The 22,544-nt window shown below is 49.0% G+C and overlaps 2 protein-coding genes across 3 annotated transcripts in view; one reads left to right on the top strand and one right to left on the bottom strand.

Annotated features, from left to right (window-relative positions):
- Positions 1–1,641: 1,641 nt before the first annotated feature.
- arxa (aristaless related homeobox a) lies at positions 1,642–4,733 on the top strand (the record flags this gene model as incomplete). The annotated part of the gene is given in 3 exon segments (XM_078096963.1): positions 1,642–1,908; positions 1,910–1,986; positions 2,641–4,733. Coding segments are annotated over 3 exon segments (621 nt in total), but the record flags the coding sequence as incomplete, so codon positions are not given.
- Positions 4,734–8,224: 3,491 nt separating this feature from the next.
- The window catches only part of pola1 (polymerase (DNA directed), alpha 1), a 37,853-nt gene continuing 23,533 nt past the window's right edge, over positions 8,225–22,544 (bottom strand). For both annotated transcript variants that reach the window (XM_040167039.2, XM_078096560.1), the window contains 3 exons: positions 19,609–19,725; positions 14,604–14,697; positions 8,225–9,171 (listed from right to left, as the gene is read on the bottom strand). In XM_040167039.2, the coding sequence (XP_040022973.2) occupies positions 9,035–9,171; positions 14,604–14,697; positions 19,609–19,725 (348 nt within the window). In that variant the 3' untranslated portion in view covers positions 8,225–9,034. The remainder of the gene's footprint in view (positions 9,172–14,603; positions 14,698–19,608; positions 19,726–22,544) is intronic.

Here is a 22,544-nt window from a genome sequence, read left to right as displayed (position 1 = left end):
GGGGGGGGGGCGCTGCATTCCCTAATGTTTTATGTCCTCTATAAAATGCCCTGTTACACAGTGATGGATAATAACCGGTGATATGCGTCACTGATTGAGGGATCAGCGATTACGGGCCAATTTGAGGCAGTAATTTATATAACAGTAAAAAAAAAAGAAAAAGAAGGGGGAAAAAAGTGTTAAATGGCTCAGTCTGCTGCTTAGGGGACGATCCTTCCTGTTATTGAATGTTATTACACGCCAACGAGAGACGTTTTAGTGGCAATTAAGCCGACGCTGAGCGATTCATATAAAGTCACTTAGTGCAGGAAGCAAACACCGTGTTCCTGGGCCGAGGTGGTGTTTGGATTCCCATCAGGGGGGGGGGGGGGGGGCTGAGTAAAAAAGAGAGAGAGAGAGAGAGGAGAGGGTGAGGGGGATAATGCTATTTGATTTCCCATTATGTGATTGCAATAGACCTGCATTGATCGATGCCTCGCACTCGGGAGCGAATGAGAGACCATTAAAGGTGTTTGCCCCCCCCCCCTCCCCCCCCCCCCCCCCCCCCCCCCCCCCCCCCCCCCCCCCCTCCCACACACACACACTCTCTCTCCCTTCCCCTCACCCCTCCCTCCACCTCACTCTTATTTCGCCTCGCACTGAAAGCGTGGCTCGCATTTCGAAAGCCCGGGCTCATAACCAGAGAGACAGTTCAAACACGGTGGAAGCCCCGGGAGGTTGTGGCCCCCGGTGAAACAACAGATGTCTCTTTAGGGGCCGTAGGTGAACAAATCACTTAACGGGCGCCATCAGGAGGTGATAAAAACTCATAAATTCCCGAGGGGCTGTGTAATGCTAAACAGCCCTTTGGGAATACTGCGTGCGTTTGTGTGTGCTCGCGTGTGTGTGTGTGTGTGTGTGTGTGCGCGCATGCAAGTCCCTGTCGCTCAAGCCTCGGCTCGTTCAATCACTCTCCCTCCTCATGTTGACATTTTGCTCGTTGTGAGAACCCCGTGCTTCTGCAAACGGGGGCCACGGTGGATGTGTGGGAAAGTTAAATAGTCCCTCGGACGAAAGTGCCTCGTTCGGCGTCTCTTTAAAGAATTTAATTTAAAGCGCATTAATTGTTATTGGAGCCGCGGTTCGGTGGTAATTTTCTGGGATCTTTTGTTAACACCGCGCCTAATGATCCCCCCCCCCCCCCCCCCCCACACACACACACACACACACACACACCTTTCCCAGACGCCCGTGTGCTGGGACGGCGGGTTTAATTAGACAAAGATTTGAGACACCGTGAGCCGCATGGGTTTACCTCGCTCGTAATTACCGCTGACTTTCCGCCGGTTGGCCGCCACCTGAACTAGACAACCGTTCAACGGGGCCTCGTCACGGTGACACGTTGCTGTAAGCCAGACAGGCAGTCATGGTTGTTCGTTATTTATAGCGTGGAACTCATTTATATTGACATGTGGGACGCGCCCCTCCCTCCCAGAGGAAAGGCCTCACAATGCAGCAAGAAAATCTCCTATATGTGCAGAGGCAGATGTTTTCATTTTATGCAATCTGAACCCTGTATTTTCTAGTTATGCTGCATTTGTTGTCGTCCTTCTTCCCAAGAAAAAGCATCAGATTTCTTAATATTAACCCGTCACTTCTCCATCTACCCTCCAGGTGTGGTTTCAGAACCGCAGGGCCAAGTGGAGGAAGCGCGAGAAGGCCGGCGTGCAGGCCCACCCGTCAGGCATGCCCTTCCCAGGCTCCCTGGCGGCTGGCCACCCCCTCAGCCACTACCTGGACGGGGGGCCCTTCCCCCCCCATCACCACCCGGCCCTCGAGTCCGCCTGGACCGCTGCCGCGGCCGCCGCCGCCGCCTTCCCGGGCCTGGCCCCTCCGCACCACAACGGCTCGGCTCCGCAGCTGGCCACCCCCCCTGGGCCTGGGCACTTTCCTGGGCACGGCCGCCATGTTTCGCCACCCCGCCTTCATCGGACCCACTTTTGGCAGGTAAGCTGCACCCATGCACAGAGCTCCGTTTGGACCTGATCTTTTTTTTTTTGTTATTCTATCTACACTTAATAATGCCACAATAAATAATCCGGCAATATGGAGTCGAGCCGGTTTACAGAAAGAAACGCAGAGCAGCAACCAGGCGAAACTCCAGTGAGTGACGGTTGCAGTAACCCTCAGTCACACCGCATCACCGCGTGTCTCAGTGTCTGATTATGAATATGTTACGCCGTTAACCATTCGCAGTGGTGCGTAATCACTCTGTCAACTGCCCTGATGAATTAACCAAACGTGTGATGCCGCGAGGCAAGCTGTGAAGAGGTGTGACGCGCCGCACACTCCATATGCCGCAATTAGCTCCTCATTTGCTTTCATCCTCTCTATTATGCAGCACGCTACTCTCCATGCCAGCTCTATATGCTGAAGAAGCCTAAAGCAGAGGAATTTAAGCTGCACAAAAAAAGAGAAACGGGTGGAATAAATACGTGTGAAGGACGTTCAAAGTCTAAATTAACAGGCAGCCAACGCCGCTCTTGAATTTAAGGAGCACAGGGGCATTTGTCGCTAATTGAGCACTTCAATCTGGGGCACTGACAAACATATTCAGCGTCTATGAATGTTTTAGACTGTGACATTTCTGTGTCCTCGCAGGCTCTTCTCCAGTATGGGTCCCCTGTCCAGTGCTTCCACGGCCGCAGCTCTCCTCCGCCAGCCCGCCCCTCCTGTAGAGAACCCCTCCCTCGCAGGCCCAGTCCTCCCCGACCCTTCCTCCTCCTCCTCCTCCTCTTCCTCCCCCTCATCCGCAGCCGCAGCAGACCGCAGGGCCTCCAGCATCGCCGCGCTGCGCCTCAAGGCCAAGGAACACTCGGCTCAGCTTACCCAGCTTAACATCCTGCCCGCCGGGGCGACAGGGAAGGAGGTGTGCTGAACACACACAATACCGGGCCTCCTCGCCCCCCCCCCACCTCCCCAACACCCATCATTCATACCTTCATACCTCTGGAGGCTGATGCCCCAATGTCCCCTTGTTCAACCATCCCTGTTACCTCATGTTTCCCCGATAAAATATAGCACGACCAAATTCGAAAGAGCACTGGCTAAAAGTGTGTGTGCGTGTGTCTGCGTGTGTGTGTGTGTGTATCTGGTAATTACAGCTATACTTACACTCCATACACAAACCTTTCTGGATTATTCCAGCAAATTTTTTGACAGCTGAATGGTTTATATTTGAAAAAATACTTTCTTTACATTGACTATAATTCAATATTCATCTGGGCTCCGTATTATTTGCATAAATGATCACACAGTATGTGTACCGCTTATACGTGGAGCGCATTTACACATCAAAAAACTAAAAACACACAGTGCCAGTGGTAGAATGTAGCAAAGTATATTATGTGAGGTAGTTGTCTTTTAGTATTTCCGTTTGATGCAAACTTCTAAAATACTACATTTACGGTTTGTACTTTTTTCTCTACATTGCATTCTGGATTTGACCAGAATACACAATTCTTACACAATATAAAATACTAAGCATTAGAATACGCAACCAGTATAGTATTTTTAAAAAGTTAAAAATAGATTAACCTGACCAACTTCAACTAAAACATGCCCCTCGCACATTAATGCATTAACTAAAATAATTCAGTAATATAAAACAGCGTCACGGGGACATTTTGCATTTATCCTTGACAGTACATTTTGCAGATCAGTTTTAGTATTTTAAATTGAGTAAAACTTCCACTTTTACTTACCTAGGATCTGTCATGAGGAGCGCACACACACCTAAGCACACACATACGGAAAGCTAAAGAACCACAGAGGAAACCGGACTCTTAGAAAGGATTCTTGTGCTACTTCAAACGTGGACAACTTGAGAGCTCGGCACTTCTTAATCTGTATGCATTGATGTGGGCCCGTCTGCGTCTATAATAAAGGCGAGTTGGAAGAGGAGCACCCCCACGACCCCCCCCCCACCACCCCCCCTCTCTCTCTCCACCCCTCAGAACCAAAGGAAAACTGTCCATAGAACCTTCCATATAGCCTTCTCTACAAGCCTGACTCCTCTCCACTGCTTGCCTGCCCACCAGTCAGGCTCAGCAGCACCACTGGACGTGCACATGTTGGGTCTTTTTTTTTTTTTTAATCTCTGAATCAAACCAGAGTGACTTGAGGTGATTTCCAGCACCTGATTTCTGTAATTCTCTGCCATTTGAGAATCTCCCTCCCTTTGATTATCACAGCAGTGCTACTCTCTGCTGAGTCTGACTCCAGGACACGCGAGCTAAGTCGAGATCCGAGATGAGTCTCTGATGACCTAACTGTGTGGAAGAAAACTGTACATATTGTGTAAAAAGGAGAAAAAAAGTAACACAAAAAAGGATGATTTTCAAAACTAGGTTGTGTAAATTTCAAGAGCCCGTGTTTTGATAATTTGCACTTGGTGTAGTGTTTAATGAATGTCGCCCTGTGTAGAATTTCACCTGTGTTTATGAATTATTAGGATTGTTAGATCATTATTTATGTCAAAACGTTTCTCTGAGGACCTGAGTGAAGGACTTAATTTTTCTTATTAAGTGATTGTAAGTTTCCTGGTTCAATAATGCTAATTTGAATAAATTACATTGCTAAAATGAGTTATCTTTTTTTATTTTTTTGTAGGACTGACTATAGGCCTAAACCAGGGGAGAAGAAAACAATATGAAATAGAATATTATAAAACTATTAATAAAAGGTGTTATGAAGAACGTGTTTTCTGTCTTATATTGATGGACACTTTTGCATGATACAAACCCTTCAGCGATTAATGTATCTGTTTAGAATAAACCGCAATTAACACCAATAACCGTTGACTAACCGAACGGATGTGAGGAAACCGGTTTGTCCGGTGCTCAAAACGTCTGCAGGGGAAGGTTGAAAACACCTTTCAAGGAGGAACTTATCGCCGCAGAGAGCAGATTCAGAGGCGTAGCGCTCCGCCTCAATGGGAGAACACGCATTTAGGCGCATAATCCAGCGCGCTGCGTGCGTCTGTCCTCTTCAGCGGAGTTGACAAAATACTGACCATATATTCATGAGCCTAATCCCCGACATGTGAAAACGCGCGACAAAGGCGAGGGGTTTTCAATTAGATCGCCCACTTTATCTGAGGGGCTGGAGGGGGGGGGGGGTCTGTCACAAAACTTCCTTTAAACCCCTTTAAAGGCGCTAAATTGGTCTTAACATCTGTAATGCCATGTCGATGAAAGCGAGTCTCCTTTGTCATTAATGAAGTAACAAACCACTTCATCAAACGGCTTTCACACACACACACACACACACACACACACACACACACACACACACACACACACACACACACACACCTCGTAGAGTTAATTCCGACAAATCGCCCCCCTCCATTGGGTCTCACCACTAATGCAGGACTATTACAGCAATCAATGGTTATTCTCCTCCGTTTGACCCATCCATGGTGCTCAACCAAATCGCGTGAAATTACCCCGCGGATTAATGTAGTCTCTCTCTCTCTCTCTCTCTCTCTCTCTCTCTCTCCCTCTCTCCCTCTCTCTCTCTCTCTCTCTCTCTCTCTCTCTGCATTGTCTGCATCTGTGAAATCTCTCGTTCCTCCAGCGGGCTTGTTTTACAGGTCCTCGGCTCCCGTTACCTGTTAATCACTTAATTCAGTCCAAACAAGCCGGAATTACATCCGATGATAGCGATATTTCCGCACATGTTATTTATTCTGGTGCACACGTGCGCTCTCACAGCTGCGCAATGCTGGATAAAATAAAAAACTATTTCCACTCGAGCGCACAAACCATCCACGACGGTGTGATCTCCATGTTTTATTTTATTTTTTTCCACAAATTCTTGGCCAGTGGAGCGTGTGCCCCCCCCCTCCCCCCCGTTATATACGGTTTTGATGAGATTGTCCGGGGGGGAGTTGTAATCTTATTGTGAATATAACTAATGAATGGCAAACCAATTTGTCCCCAATATTTGGGGAATGCCGGGAGGCGGATGACCTGCTGGGAGGGAGGCTTAAACTTTCTTTGCAAACGCAAGAAAAAGAAAAAAGGCGAGAAAATTGAAATGCTGTCGCATATAGCGGCGGATTTATAAAGTCACACTTGTTGGATGTGTGCTCTTTCATTCGAGACATGGCCTGCCTTTAGGATTAGAGCACGATGCTCCCTATTGCATGAATGATCACGATAATGAATGTTGATGTATGAAGAGAAGGGGGGGGGGGGGTAAAGAAAAAAAAAAGATGAATACAGTGCAATCATGCGGTGTTCTTTTTCTTTTTCTTCTTCAAATTGGATGCAAGAAGAAGAAGAAAAAATCGACATGATTTGGTGGATTGTGTTAAAGCGCAGGTTAATCCAGGTGTTCAGACCAAAGAAAAAAAAATGTCTGACTTCGTTGCCCATTTTCATCACCTCCCCCCCCTCCCCTCCCCCCTCGGCTCTCTCCTCTCTCCTCCTCCGGGGCTCTCGGACTTGATTTGGCCCGTGATTTGGATTCACCGGGGCCTCGTTTCTCCCACCGCGACCCTGCCCAGGAGAATAGGCCCAATCACTCCACCGCCTCGGCCGGATCAGTCCTCAGCTCAGTCCCCGGGAGAGGATCGCTCTAAAAAGGCGCTTTGATGAACAGCCCCCCCACCCCCCCGTCCTCCTCCCCCCTCCTCCCCGAGGCGGAGAACCGGGCCCCGATTGAAAGAGCTGAATAGCCGGGCCATGGCACTCCGCGTCGCCCCTTAATTCCCCGTCTCTCCTGCTCTCATCCAATTAGCTCAGTGTATTAAGCGGTTTATCGTCTCATAACCAGCCTTTCAGCTCCGACAAGGGGGGACACTTTGCAATGGGACCAGCTCTCCTTTTGACACCCTCTCCGGGGCCTGTATGTTCCGCCGCGCTATGAATAACCGGGACAGAATGGGGGACTAATTCCCTCATCAAAGACTTACCTTGTCCGTCCGCTGGTCAAAACGACAAGCAATAAAGCTTAACGCCGCCCGCACAATGAGGCTTGCTCGACCTTATTAGCTTAGCGGGGTCGAATTAATTCAGGGGGACTCTTTTATTTGCTCCAATGGGAGGACAAAACGGGGGCCCTCGCTTAAAACCTGCAGCCCGGCAGTGGGAAATAGCAAGGCCCCGCGTGCACGTCTACTGTGGTCTGCGGTTGATTAACAGCAAAAAAAAAAAAAGCAGGCTAAGCAACTGTGATGAGAAGTAGTGGAGCTGATGGGATTTAATAAATATGTAAAGTTATGAGCAATAGGCTGACGAGACGCTTTCTCTCCCTCACACACACACACACACACACACACACACACACACACACACACACACACACACACACACACACACACACACACACACACACACACACACACACACACACAGCGTGTTCTATCCATTGCATAGTGAATCACGGTTTAAGTGTTCAGCCCACTTAAGGTTGCCTTCACAAGTCACAGTGGTTTGAAGTGATTTGTGAGGCGTGCAGTGTTTATGGAAATGCACGCGCGCAGGATGGAGTATATAAAAAAAATAAAAATAAAAAAAAGGAAGAAGAATTCTTGGAAGGAAAAGGTGAAACACTTTATGGAGCGAGTTACAGACGGAGGATTGTAGGATATTCAATGTGTTGGCCTCCATGTGAAGAACCAGTCTGATCTGTATTCAAGCAGCTGAGACGTCCAAGAGTGATTTCCTGCTTCTCAATTTTCAATTCATTTCCACTATTATGCACTGGAAAATAATAACACTGCAAACAGAAAATAATCATAATGATTTTATCTAAACCGTTGAACTCCTATTTAGAAATAACTGAAGTCCCATTTGAAATCAAGAAAACCGCAAAAGTCCCGCTCGCGTATTTATAAAGGATGACGCGGAGGATAGTCGGTGTAATCGATGCACATGAGTGATAATTCACCTCTGTGCCCCAATCGCTCTTCATGAAAACACAATTTCTATTGGCTACTGATGTTTTTAAGCAAAAAGGTACTCACGGTGAACTGTGTTTGCTACTTACAGCTTTTGTAATAGTACATATACACAGGTTTTTGACTTGTTGGTTGATCTTCTTGCAGGAAATTACAATATTCAACATGACCAGACTTTCGGTATTTCGGAAATACAGTATCAAATAAAGGGAGGCTTCATTTATTTTGATTTTCGTAACCAGAATGCAGCTGTAACAAGAAACGATTAGCCTCACATCCATTTATCTTTTTTATTAAGGTTGCCGTATAGAAAAAACGAACAAAAAACGTTGTCATCAATATCAAAATGCCAATTACAAAATACTCTGATCATTACAACAACTACAAAAAAATCTTTACAGCGCACCAACTTGAGAAATACAAGTCGGACACGTAGGAAATTACAGGCATTAAAAACACACACAGAAGAAGGGGAATGAAATGGTATCAGTTAAACAGAGGCAGTGGAGGAGAAGGAGATCAGCTGTTCGATACGCAGACAAAAGAGTGAGGGAGCAGCGCGTGTGGCCTTGCTCACCTCCTCACCCCTCGCATCCTCCTCACCGCTTTCTTTCATCTGATCTGACACACAAACACACACACACACACACACGCACGCACGCACTCAGGCTGAATGGTGGTAATCAGAACAAGTGTCCGATCGCTGCAGGCATCCAGTGGTCTTAGTAGCCGGGTCACTATCATTGGCTAATTAGCAGCTTTCGGAGTATACTGGCTTCTCTGAGGAGAAGTCATTCACACACACACACACACACACACACACACACACACAATGGACTGTCATTTAGGTATGATTGCTACTCCCCTTTGCCATACAGGGCCATTGTGATGGGGTCAAATCATTTGTGCCTATATGGAGAAACTGCAGAGAGGGAACGGCGTGATGGGGTTTTGAGTCAAATAACAAGCCCATTACCGGCTACAGGTCTGTAAAAAAAAAAGAAAAGAAACTGCAATAGTGCGGACAGATGTGGATGAACGTGCAAATGTCCCGCTTCGAGTCAGACGTCGGCAGGCGTTGTGGTTTCATTTGAGGGAGGAGAACGCCTGGAAGAGCTTCGCCAGGTTGATCTCCGAGTAGCCGCTGGCGGCCAAGGCTTTGTCCGGCACTTCCTTCAGCCTCCGGTACACGTCTCTGTCTTCGTGCCACAGCTTCAGGCGATCTGCAGGCGAAAGAGGGGACAGGAAGAGAAGAAAGGTTGAGGTTCCTCGAAACGCAAGTCGGCGGCGCACACGCGCGCCACTGAGGCGCCTGCGTTTCAATCCGGCCAACGGGTCCCTCTATGAAGATGCTGTGAGGGGAGAGCGGCGCGGCGGCGCGTCGTTAATAAACACGAGGAGGGTTACACCCTCGACTGGAGCGCCAACAGATCCAATGCCGCCTTGCGAGTAACGCCGGGACGGCCGCGGCGAAATTGGGCGAATGGGTCGATGGGGTGCTCGCGCCCGCGCGCACACACGGGTTCAGAAGATCGATGGAAAAGCCCAATGAGAGCATGAAGTCAATATCGTGTCCCTGTTATCACTTCGGGGGGGCTGTAATAAGACCAGAGGGACGACTGAGAGCTGCTATCCCGGGCTCGGCGGCCGCCAAAACCAAGTCTTTACAATATTATACTGAGCGTCAAGTGTAGATGAAGTATCATGAAACCAAGTAATGACACACTATCACGCCAACGACTGCGACGACTGAGAAACGAGGAAACTGGAAAGGGAGAAACTTTAGTTTTGTGTGCGACTGATCTGATTTTACAGCATTGAACTGGTTTATTTCACATGGGACACAATTTAAGTAGTTTTATAAATATATTTTGTTTTTGTATTGAGGTATTACCTAGCAACAATACTATGGAAAAATGATACTACAAGCAAACGGCATCGGTACCATTTATGCTGTGAACGTAAGCCAGGAAGATCCCACCTATCAGAGGAAGGCAAGCAGCCCATTGAAAGTGTGTTTCCTAAACTACCTTGAGGATTCAGAGAGTCCTGATCCAATTAGTTGACTCATGACTGGTCGATAAAGGGAACAACAGGAATCTCTGCTGATAAATCATTCGGGACTATAAAGCGACAAAGAACGAACCGGTCGTTCCGTCTGAATCGGGAGAATTTGCTGTGCAGATTCTTCAAATGTGTCCGCGATTGTTCCTCCGCCGCCGACTTTGGACTCGAAGTTGTGACAACTCGCGAGGTGGAAAACGTCCACACCGACCGCTCTGTCTGTGTGTGAGTGTGGCCGCTGCGTCTGCAGATTGATCGCTGACGAGCAGCAGCATCGTTCTCATCGCCACACAGAGGAGGAGAGCAGCAGCGAGGGAATGTTTAAGGCGGCTATGCTTGAGAAAGTAAATCCCCAGCAACACCAGTAAAAGTAATCAGAACTCTCAATCAAAGTGTTTTAGTACAAGCAAACAAAAGTTTAAAAACAGCACCAATGCCCGTTATTTATCAAGATCACAGACACCATATGGCCGGTTGTCACGTCCTCGCCATCTCCTGTCTCGTCTTTCCTGCCCGTTGCATTAGCGGCTGCTGGATAAATACCAACCCGCGGACCGACCGAGGGAACAAAGGTTAGATACACAGAGACCAACACGCACACACACACACACTAAAAGAACACGCACACAGACGATTGATGGTAGTTAAACACTTAAAGAAGAACACTAACTCAAGTCATGGCGACTAAAAATACACCCACGTGACAAACAGCAACAGCACGTGCACACAGAAGATGGTGTGGTTGACTTAAGCGCCAGCAGCGACTATTACCAGATAATCCTCATTTCAGCGAGGACGGGCGAGAAGGTGGGGGGGAGGGAGGAGTGGGGAGGGGGGCAGGTAGAGGCAAACTATTCTATTTATCCGGGGGAATAGAAGCAGGGTGATGATGCATGATCAAGCGAAAGCAATCATGTCATCATTTCTGAAAGGTAGCAGAAAATAATCCCCCCCCCCCCCCCCCCCTTCTTTCCATTTCCTCATTCCTTCCTCTTTTCCACCTCAATCACTGTGTGGCGAACAGATAAAAGAACGATTGAAGAGTCGCGGGGAGGGAAAGAAAGACCGGAGCGGGCGAGCGAGGAGACGGCGAAGGCCCCGACGCCGAAGAGAAAAGAAAAAACGAAAAAGCAGCCGTGCAACGAGAGCGAAAGATGTCGACTGAGATGAGGGAAGAGGGGGGGAGGAGGACCAACGAACCGGCGGCGTTACCGGGGGCGCAAACAGCGCTTCAGACCCCCCCCACCTAAAAGAAACTTGCCTAATGGATCGCATTACGCAGCATTCCCTCAACACACACACGCACGCACGCGGGTGTGCAGTGAGTGTATCAGGGGTTATCTTTGCTCTAACTAGGTGTTGTCACACACTCGCGCACACTCTGGCGGCGCCGGGCACGAGTAGATCGGGGCTCTGCACGCTCTAACTAGGTGTAAATACAATAACAAGCCTGTAATTAAGTGAGCATGATGAAGTTAATGGAGATCGGCCATTCCGTCGGGCCGCCTCCATGAATATTCTATTAGGCTGGTGGCGACGGGCAGCTGGAATAGCAGTTAATTTAATCACCACTCGGAGCACGGGGAAACTTCTTTGTGTGAGTGTAATTGCACAGAATGAATAATTGATTTGACAATCGCACCCGCGGATTTCGCCACCCCGCTTTGTAGCGCCGGAGAAGAGGGGAGGGCAGGGTGGAAGACGGGGGGGGGGAGAGAGAGAGAGAGATGGGAAGAAGATGGAGCATGGAGAGGAGGAAGACGAGGAGGGGACGGGGGAGAAAGAGAGAGAGAGAGAGATAGGAAGAGGAGCGGGAGCGCTGAGAGGCGGCGGGGAAGCGGTCGGTAAATGGATCATTAGAAAAGCGCAGCTCAAGGACAATTTATATTTTATCAATGCGGAAAAATTACATTATTGCTCACACACGCAATCATACTGCCCACACTCAAGATTGAGACCTGGAGGAGGAGAAGGAGGGGTGGAGGGGGGGGAGGAGGGCAATAGACAAGACAAGCAGGAGGGGAGGGGGGGAGGAGGGGGTAGAAAAGATGGAGCAGAGGGAGACGGAGAGAAGAAAAGTGACATGAAATGATTTGAAAGTCATTGATACGGGATGTTCCCTGGGAAAGAACGGACGGCATACTTCTTTCATAGTGTGCGTGTGCCTCTGTGAGTGTGTGTGTGTGTGTGTGTGCATAATCTATTAGAGATCTCCTGCAGCGGTGGAAATTACCTCCATGTTTTACTCAGTTGCAGCAATCAGACACAAAAAATGCAATATACATGTAGATAAGACAGGCGTGCAAAGGGGCACACGTAAACCCTCCGGAGCACCGCCACACACACGCACACACAAGCACGCGCACACGCACGCACATGCCGATCAAATTACATCCAGCGTTGACTCAAAGCTCTTCTATGTGAAGACATTTCTATTGAATGTGCTTTATTGTGGCGGCTCAGTACACCTGACGACACGCGCGTTCTTTGTGTCCGCACCACAGACTTCTACCATGAAGACGTTACGTCTCCAGAGCGGGGAGGACACAAGCCACGCCGCCATTAAGGGATGGGGCTGCTAATATTCGCTATCGAGGACAGGAAGCCCAGCTCGGACCCGAGCAGAGACGAGCTGTGGGGCGGCGCGTCGACATCCGACGTGATGAAACTAATTATATTACCTACAAAGTCGCCCCCTGGATGGGTTGAACGTTTGAATGGATCTCTTAAGGGGGTCCAGCACATGGGACAACGGTAACGCCGGGTGTACAGGATGGCACGTCTCCTCCCTGTAATCTGGGCCGTGTGGCCCCCGGGCGGTGAAATGCAGTAATATGGGGTATTACTGCCCCAGCACTGAGGGGTAACACCGTTAACCTGTATTTTATAGCAGCACGTGTGTCCATGCATCCTTCAGCATTTGAGGAAAGCTGTGCCGGATCATTTGGTGGAGACGCCGGTTTTTCGCCAGTGTTGCCAGACTGGGTTTGTCGATAAAGTTTTTGCGATTCGCGTGACAATAAATCAGCTAATCGTTTGACTAATGCCCTGCCCATGAGCCTACACTTGCCATAAATACGACCTTCCTGGCTGGAGACAACCACGCATGAAATGTGCGATTTCGTAGTCTTCGACAAAAGAGCTCGCAGCTGTCACGAGGCAAAGCTGCTAAACTGTTGCACAACCATCCGACTTGTGTGTGTGTGTGTGTGTGTGTGTGTGTGTGTGTGTGTGTGTGTGTGTGTGTGTGTGTGTGTGTGTGCACGGTACCGTCCACGTGTACCCTGCGAGCACACACGACCAACCATTTGGCTGCAGGGTGAAGAGTGTACTCCATTGTATCGCCGGGAGCGCCGGAACATAAAGAAAGGAGGCGGCCCGAGGATTGATTGGCGATTATTTCTTCTTGCATGTGGGCACAGACGGAAATAAAAGAAAGCAAAAATGGAGGCTATAATCATGTTAGCACCCCCCGCTCCAATCCCTACATTTCAGCTCCCTCCATCTTCTGAGTGGTCATCTGTTGATTACACGTTATATTTACCTCTGCTGTCTCACCCTCTGACTGCCTCGCTCATGTACTGACTGGGGGGGGGGGGGGGGGGGTCGTGCGCGCGCACACACACACGCACACTGCGAATTTAGGCATACATACATAAATAGCATCCATACATAAATATTAAATCAAATAAATCACTCGGCCCGGCGTCCCTTTCTAATCAAGTGACATCAATCAGGGAGAACCGCGGGTAAAGAGGCCTCGGGGCCGACGCCCACCGAGCGGCGCCCAGAGCGCTGGAGTAGCCTCTATTTGAGTCCAAGGGGGGAAATATACGCTCCATGTCCCATTACAGGAGAAGGGCTATGCTTTCGTCAGCGCGCCCATTACTCCCCCTATCATTTCCCCAAATCTAAAACCTGTTTTCAATCAACACAGCCAAACGAGTGCCTGTCCAGGAGAGGGAGAGAGGGAGGGAGAGCGGGAGAGAGGGGGAGGGGGAGGAGAGAAAGCGGTCGATGGACAGTGAGGGTGAGGGCAGAGCGATGGAGGGCTCTCTCCTTCTTTCTTCCAGTGATTGGAGCGTTTTGCATTCTGTATGTGTGTGTGATTGAATCCGTCTCCTAAATTAGGGCTGTCGACTCGACGAGCTGAATGTCCTTAACCCCCCGAGCCTCCCGCCGCCCCCCGAGCCTGTGCCCATACGCCGCTACCCGTGTTTTTGTGTGTGTGTGTGTGTGTGTGTGTCTCACAGCGTTGGTGAATACTGTAAGTGCAGTCTGGGTAAAGGGTTTACGTTGAGCCATTGATTGCTAATGCTATGTTGTACGTGTGTTTGCGAGGAAGCATTGTTAGGACATCGACATTCAAACTTCAATAGCCGTCCCGGTAACTTGATTTCAGTTCCGGAGGCGGCACCGCGGAACAATAAGAAGAAATGAATAAAATATGATCGCATTTTTTTTTTAAAGTGGGCCTGTTTTCACAAGTTGGGATAGAAACTTGACAGCCACAAAAAAGGAGAAATTTAGGAACAAGACTTAGTAACATAACTAACAACATACGTGTGTGTGTGTGTGTGTGTGATCTTACTTTTCTCATCACTTGTCAGTTTGGCAGCTGCTTGGTCCCAGTCGAAGATGAACCTGTAGAAGCAGAGCTGGTAGTACAGGGCCTTCTCAGAGTACTGGAGAGAGAAAACACACACACACACACACACCAGACAGAAGGGTTAAACACACGTTGCTACATAATCTGATTAACGCTACATTATGCTGGTCGTGCTCAAAAGAAAAACAACCAAATGAATCAGTCTGCGGGTCACAGGTGCAGAATACCAGATTAGCACGACCAGCTACGCAGCGGCCGCAGACGTCACGTTGGCAGGTAGTCGCTTCTTAATTCCTCAGCTAGATTCGTCCATTTTATTTCCTTTCGCCGATTGGTGTTTTCAGCGGTTCAAAGCGTTTATCCCGAGATTAGCTTTGATGGCGCGTTCCCGATGCAGCCCGAGTCCGTCAAAGTAAAAACGCCAGCGCGTGCGGCCGAAAGTGGGCCGCGTTGAGGGTTTCGGCGTGAGGCGTTTTCACTCAATAACCACTTCAAATACGTCGCACAATACCAGCAGCTCCTTCAAGGTCAAATTCCAAAATCATCCGTGAGGGAAATAAGGGGTTAGAGCTAAAACGTTTAGTCGGCTATTAGACAGAAAACGCACGTCTTTTTTGGTTCTTCCATTTCTGCCGGCACTGGCGTGAAGGCAGATTGCTCTCTTTGACCTTGTTGCAGTGATGCGTTGGACACGGGGAAGTTATGAATTCCCTGTTATTTTTGGTCTTACGGGAGCAGGGGCCGGAGATCACGGCCGGGTAGCGGATTAATAAACCCCATTTACCGCTCCGAGAAACAGGCGGAGCCAACGCCAAAGAAACGCACACTCGGCACATGCGACTATTCCTCCCCGAAGACGTCTCCCTTCCTCCGCGTGACACAGTGAAGCAAGAAAACAAATTTGCTTGCTTTGTTAATCTCCACTGCAATTAACCGGAGCCACACGACAGCCTGCCAGAGGGAGGGGAGACAGGGGGAGAGAGAGGGAGAGAGAGAGAGGTGGGAGCAAAGGAGAAGAGAAAAAAAACAACAACTAAAAGGGTAAAGAACAAAATGAGAGACGAAGAGAATCCGAGCGAGGGAGGAAGGGAGAGAGAGAGAGAGAAGGAAAAGAGGGGATCGGGCCTGAAACACCCTCCCTCATAATAGTTTGTTGTGATAAGCCATTGTGAGAGAGGCATGCGAACAGCCGAGGCTGTCAATTTGATTAGCCATTATACTGCACGTTTAATTGCAGTTATTGGCTCGTCATTTCCCCGCTACGCTGGAGAGGGCACGCTAAGCCCCGACCCCACACTGCCATCAGGTGTGCGCCGAGTGCTTTATTATTACCACCAGGAAGAATCCCCTGACAAATCCGGCGTGTCAGTATCTGCGTGTGTGTGTGTGTGTGTAGTGAAGTGAGTTTTGTGCGTGCCCGTTGTGCCTGCTTGCCAACCGGCAATGTGCGTAATTATAATTTCAGTTTTTACTGCTGTGGCGTAATCAAGTGGTGATGGTATCTAATGCAACTGAAGGCAAACTCTGGGATGTGTGTGTGCGTGTGTGTGTGTGTGTGGGTGTGGGAGGGGGGGTGGGGGGGGTGGGGGGGTGGGTGCAGATTGTGCGTTTAACAGCTTTCTATGGCTGCCCACATGGCACACACAGCTGTTGAACGTTGATGCACTGCCTAGTCAACAACCTAACCATGCACATCCCATAATGGAGCCTCGGTTACGGTTGCCAAGGTTGAACAAGCTCGGTCGGCACAAACAGCGAGGCGCCAGTTCTTCCTCTTGACAATAAAAACACACACACACACACACACACACACACACACACACACACACAGTCACATCCAAACAATGTAACGCTGATTGTGGGCGGGCCCAGTCGCTGCACACTGATTGACTGACAGGTGTCAGAAAGGCGTGTCTAAAATGTTACAGGGTTGTTATTGAATTTAGAGCCCCTCAACCCCACCTCACTCTCTCTCTCTCACACACACACACACACACACATACACACGCCTACCTTGTCATTCAGCTCGGTGCTTTGTTCCTGCACTGACACCATTTCAATTTGTTCCACAAATCTGCAGCATTTTCAGCCTGACTGCCTAAGGAGCAAACCAGCTGTGAAATTGCCTCTCTCGTGGGAGCGTCGCCCCCCCCGTACCCCTTGCTCCCTTTGACTCCCCGATCCCAACACACACATCCCATGTGCAAGCGCAAGCACACACTTGCACAGTTAAACCGAAAGGAAAAAAAGGAAAGTGTGTGTGTTTGTTTGAGAAGAAAGACAATGGAAACCGGATGTATAGAAAGTAGGAAATAAGTAGAAGAAGCTCAAGTCACACAATGAAACGAGCACAAGACTTCCGAAGAGTTTTCTGGAGGTTGTGTGTTTGTGTGTGCGCGCGTGATGACACTGCTACTACTGGAGGGAAAGTGATAATCAATGCTTCGACGTGGATGCGGCTGCGAGGAAAACATCGCAGCTACGGAGACACAAACAAGGCCTCGGCTTCTCACACTTTCCTCTCCTCCGGCTCAGCGGCCCGACGCGCGTAAACACTGGAGCTGCGATATCCGAGCCCATACACAACTGCAGCTGCAGGGAGGGAGGTAGGGAGGGAGGGAGAGATACAAACATACATTTCCCCCCTCAGCTGTGAGGCCACGAGGCTTTAAAACTCTTGAGCTTTTTCAGATGCTATGAACATTATTGCCGGTTGTGGTAGTCACGCCGATCAGCTTCACAAGACACCGTAATGAGTCAATATATGTAAATCTTTACTAGGCAAACACGGCGGGAAACAAAGGCATTTAACTGGTGCTCTCGCCCGCAAGCCTCCAACGATTCAGCAGCGGTAATTTCTCCCCATTGAAAGGCATAATTGCCTGCTATTTGAAGATATTCATGCTCAATTTTTGAAATTAATTTCAATTGGAGGGAAATGTAGAAATGTCAGCTCCAGTGAAAGGGATTTGATTTCAATTATCCTCGCTCAAAGGACTGTGATTTCCAAATACACTTAAGCAAAATTATGACAAGAATTTTTGTTCGGCAAAATTCAGTGTTTAAAGAGCGATTAGGCGATAATGGGGCAGCTTTGAGCCGGCAGTGAATGCAGCCGTCTCCCTCTGAAAGGCACTCAATTATCTCTGATTGCTCCCGCTATAATGTATCAAATAGAGATACCTGCTATTGCCGTAATTTGTGTGAAAATTAACATGCTGCAATTTCCACTAGAGGGAAAAAGGGAGCTCTAATGGGCGCCTGAGCGTACATCAATAAAAAGAGGGGAGAGAGAAAAAGAAAAAAAGAGAGCGACAGAAAAGAAGGGTGAGAGGAGGAGAGAAAGAGCAAGCAAAGAGAGAATGGGTACAAGAGCTAAAGAGGGAGGGGGGGAGAGAATGCAAAGAAAGGAGCAGGAGAAAGCCTCGAATAAAAGGGGGAAAGAAAAGGAAAGTCAGGACAGAGATTTCAGACACAGCCAAAATAGCCCATTTGAGTTAAGCGTCATGGAGGGAGGGAGAGATGAAGAGTGAGACAGAGAGAGAGAGAGAGAGAGAGGAAAAGAAGGAAATTTAATTTACTGAAAATATTACAAATTGCACCTGTGCATAACTCCCCCAAATTACCAACCAATCAAGGCAGAGTGCCTATTACTCTCCCATTACATGGAGATCAGATCACGCTCGGAATCTGTGTCCAGAGAGGGAGGGAGTAAAAACACGAACCAGAGCGAGGGAGACGGAGACAGAGGGAGGGAGGGAGGGAGGAGGGAGGGGAGAGCGGGCACCCCCCACCCCCCCCACCTCCCCCCGACGACGATGGCAATTGCACCGAGATGCAACAGAGACGAGAAGAAGAAGAGGAAAGTGTTCCGTTCCCTGATGATCTCCAGGCACCGGGGCTTGATTCCGGACACGGTTACAGACACCGAGAAGCCGGCGGTGGTGCGAAGGGAACATCTGCCTCCTCACAGAGGTCGGACAGGACGATGTTTTTAGGGTTTGAATGGCCCGCTGAAGAGCATCGGGGGCAGAGGCTCGCGCATCTCAAGTAGCGTCCGTCTACTGCATCCTACTTAAACAAGTCGCCTGTCAGTCGTGCGTCAGTCAGCAGGCCGCAGCGCGATGCTAACGACACCAAATGAGCGCGCGTTTTCGATGACAGAAGGCCTTCGACCCGACGAGGCTCCACCCCCCTTCCCCCACGGTCCTGCTTAAAAACACACACATGGGCTCAGACTCAACGTTGCAGTAGATTATCGCCATCACGGAAGAACAAAACACAACCTCGAACCCAGGGAGCGCGGTAGATCGCGGCGCGTCCCCGAGCAGCAGGTAAGAAGGAGGAGAGGCCCGTTTACCGGGGAGAGAGAAAGGGTGCGCCAGTGAGCACAGAGTTAAATGTTTTATTCAGCCGCGGTATAAAGTGCCATGGCCCCTCGGGCCCGGCAATGGCCGCCTAAGTGGCTACAGTGACAGCAGAAATTGGCCTTTTGGTTTACAAGCTGTCGCCACAGAGCCAGACGCAGCAAAGCAGCCAGATAGCGGCAGAGCGCGGGGAGAAAAAAAAGAGAAGAGAAAATTTGACAAGCGAGAGTTGAAGCGAGGGGGGAACGGCAAGAAAGGGACAGAGAGGGAGAGCAGCCAGAAAAATAAAATGGATTCAACCATCGTGGTCAAATTGAAAAGAAAGCGTTTCTTTTAAATCAAGTGGTCAAGCTAACAAAGTGTCCATAAGGCGACACACAAGCACGGGACGTAGGGAAGCTCATTCTGATCGCTGTGTGTGTGTGTGTGTGTGTGTGTGTACGTATGCACGGTGAAATGTGACACTAATGAGGTAAGAACATGTGGCACATTTGTGAGCAGCGACCTCGGCTCCATAGCACCACCACCTGGACAAAACCGCACGGGATCCCACGCTACGTTTCGCCGTGTGCATTCATCCCCGACCCACGGGAACATCACATTTTTAAAAAGTGCCTTACCTCGGGTCTGAGGGTGGCCCTGGTGCAGGCGGGGCAGATGGGCCCGTGGCGCGAGAAGCCAACGGGCAGACGTCTGGTTCTGTTCTGGCAGGCCGGGTCCTCGCACACCAACCAGCCCTGTGAGCGACACACAAGAGTACTTAAAAAAAAAAAAGAAAACACCGCGGGGCTTCGGGGGAGCCGCTTGGGTTGGGTGGTCCAATAAAATAGTTAATAATAATAACAACAACAACTAATCCCAAACATCTAAATAACTTTTTCTAAACTTTTTCTTTTCCTCAATCCCTCAGTTGAAACGCATCACAAACCCAACGGACCCCCAGACTTCCTCTGTTGATCTGGTTGTTGAAGTTTCGGGAGAAGAAACTAAGCACAAAGACCAAATGTCAAACACTAAAGGAATTTTCTAAAAACCAAATAAATAAACTCTTTAAATACACACACACACTTGTGATAATGAAGATGAATGCAGTTGTAAATGGTTTCCTACATTCACGCATTTAGCTGCTGTACTGCTGCGGAACACAACTGGCACGAAAAGCAGTCGGAGGGAGAAGAAGAGGTAAAAAAAATAAAAACATGGCCGAGGGAAGAAGGTGGTTTACATCTGACTACACCTCCCGTCCCGGTCTCCCTCCCTCCCCCCTCACACCCGCATGTATCTTCAGCTGCTGGCTGTCGGGGGGGTGTGGGTGCTCGTCAGGCCAGTGGACGGGCAAAGCGGCGGTAGTTAGGACCTCCTGGGGGGAGGCAGTGACCCTGGGCAGGTGCTGTGGTCCAACCCTCTCAATCTCTCCGTATTCTTGGAGACTCCTCCACCCCCTCTGCTTCTTATGCCCTGTCATTACTAGGGGGGGGGGGGTTAATGCCCAACTAATGACAGAGCATAAGACCCACCGCCATCAGTGCCTCTGCTCCCCCCCCTCCCTTATCTAACCTTCCTTCCTTCCATTCACTCAAAATACCCCCCCCCCCCCCCCCCCTAAAAACACTGCACCTGTCTCCTCCCCTCCCCCACATACACGCATGCAGTAATCTCTCATTGATTTATACGTCGGGCTTTGTGTCGTCTCCTCGTCAATTTGCAGCCCAAAAGTGTGTTTTTCCTTCTTCCCAGCTGACTTTACTGTGTGTTTATAACTACTGTAATAAACAGAAGCTCGTTAAAAACGGTGAGGGGGCTGGGGCCATAAATCCATATTATAATCATCTCTTCGACTAAATCATATGACGCAGCATTCGTTGTTCGGATCGATTAAACGCGCATTATAACGCAACCGGAATCGATGCAAGTTTTTCCTTTGGGGGGGAAAACTAGAAAAAACTATCGCCTACGTCCGATTCCTCCGAGCATGCATGTAAACATAGGCGCGAGGTTTTGTGATGTGCAAAGACAAAAACTATACAACTACACATCTGAAGTTGCTTTCTTCCCTTTTTGTTTCTCGCTGTGCATGAAACGTGCAGAAGCCACCCGGCCAGTCGCTGCTACGTCTCTCTGGCGTTATCGGGTTGCATATTCCGTGCAATCAGCACTTTTTATGTTTTATATTGGATTGTTAAAACCGCTTCATAAGAATACATGCCACCAGTCCAGGCGTTATAGGGGGTCCTTATTATGCCAACAGGAAATATCAGACATAAGGGGAGATAATTACTTCAATACACACACACACACACACACACACACACACACACACACACACACACACACACACACACACACACACACACACACACACACACACACACACACAAAAAATCAATTAGTAAGTCCCACAGTTCTCAGCTTTACCCACAAACCCGTGCTCCAGGACTAATTATCCAGAACACCTCTGCGGCTCTTGTGCAAAGAGCTGAGCATCATGGGAAACGAGACGGCTTCCTCGTCTCTGATAAAGACGAATGCAGGACAATGGTTGGCGGAGGCGGGAGATAAGGGAGATGACTTTCAATGGGCGGCTGTTTGATCTCGCTCTGTTATTTCTTGTGACACAAGCCTTGGCACACACCGCCGTTCCCATGGGACATACAAGATGAATGAACACACACACACACACACACTCTGTGTTCAGTGTGAGCACAAACGTATTAAATGATTACCATTAATGCACATTAAAATCATTTAATAAGATAAACATCAGAGGCTCAACTTCCCAGGACTGTGAGGGCTGAAAGAAGGAAACGATACCAACGATGTTCCTGTGCTCCGTTAATGTGGGCAAACACACACAGACACACACACACAAATATAAAGAGCGAGGTGAGCAGTGAGAGAAGTGCAGCATTTGAGCTTTTTGAGCCACATATAAACCACTAAAAACAAGGTGCACATGAGGACTCTGATGCGGTAGAGAGAAATATATAATTGAGGCATTTCACTGCTGCAGGGTGGAGGGGGGGTGGGGGGGTGTGGGGGGTGTACAGTCGGATGTGAGAGAATAAAGGCTCATAATTGCATAATTACTACAGTGGATACCTGACACACTGAATGCAGACGTCAAATTTAACGCATGATTTAACCAAATAGAGGCAGGACCCGGCGCCGAGGGGCCCGCCTGGAAACACAGCCGCTCTCTGCTTCCTCCTCTGACTCCGGCGGCTCGTTTCTCTTTCCAAAGCACTCGGCTCGGCTTAGTTCCAACATGTATTTGGTGGTCTGACACTTAAGAAGATCCCCATCATCGGGTACGGATCAGTCGCTCTGTTAAAACACGTTCTACTACTAATCTATTAACTGTCCAATTGTTAAACGATAACAAAGTGACATCGCTCCTGTACACAAAATAGGATTTTGATAGTCAGCTCTGGATAAGCGGTCGAGTGGATCGAATGAGATGAGATTAATCATCGGTAAAGGGGATAGAATTACTCTGGTTGTAAAGGCAAATAAAAGAACAGCAGTTTAACAGCAAATGACCTGCGGCATATTAACA

The sequence above is a fragment of the Gasterosteus aculeatus genome, chromosome 21, assembly GCF_964276395.1.
Source record: "Gasterosteus aculeatus chromosome 21, fGasAcu3.hap1.1, whole genome shotgun sequence".
Classification (NCBI taxonomy): Eukaryota; Metazoa; Chordata; class Actinopteri; order Perciformes; family Gasterosteidae; genus Gasterosteus; species Gasterosteus aculeatus.
The sequence above is the reverse complement of the archived record's forward strand: the minus strand, read 5'-3'. Positions and strand labels throughout refer to the sequence as shown.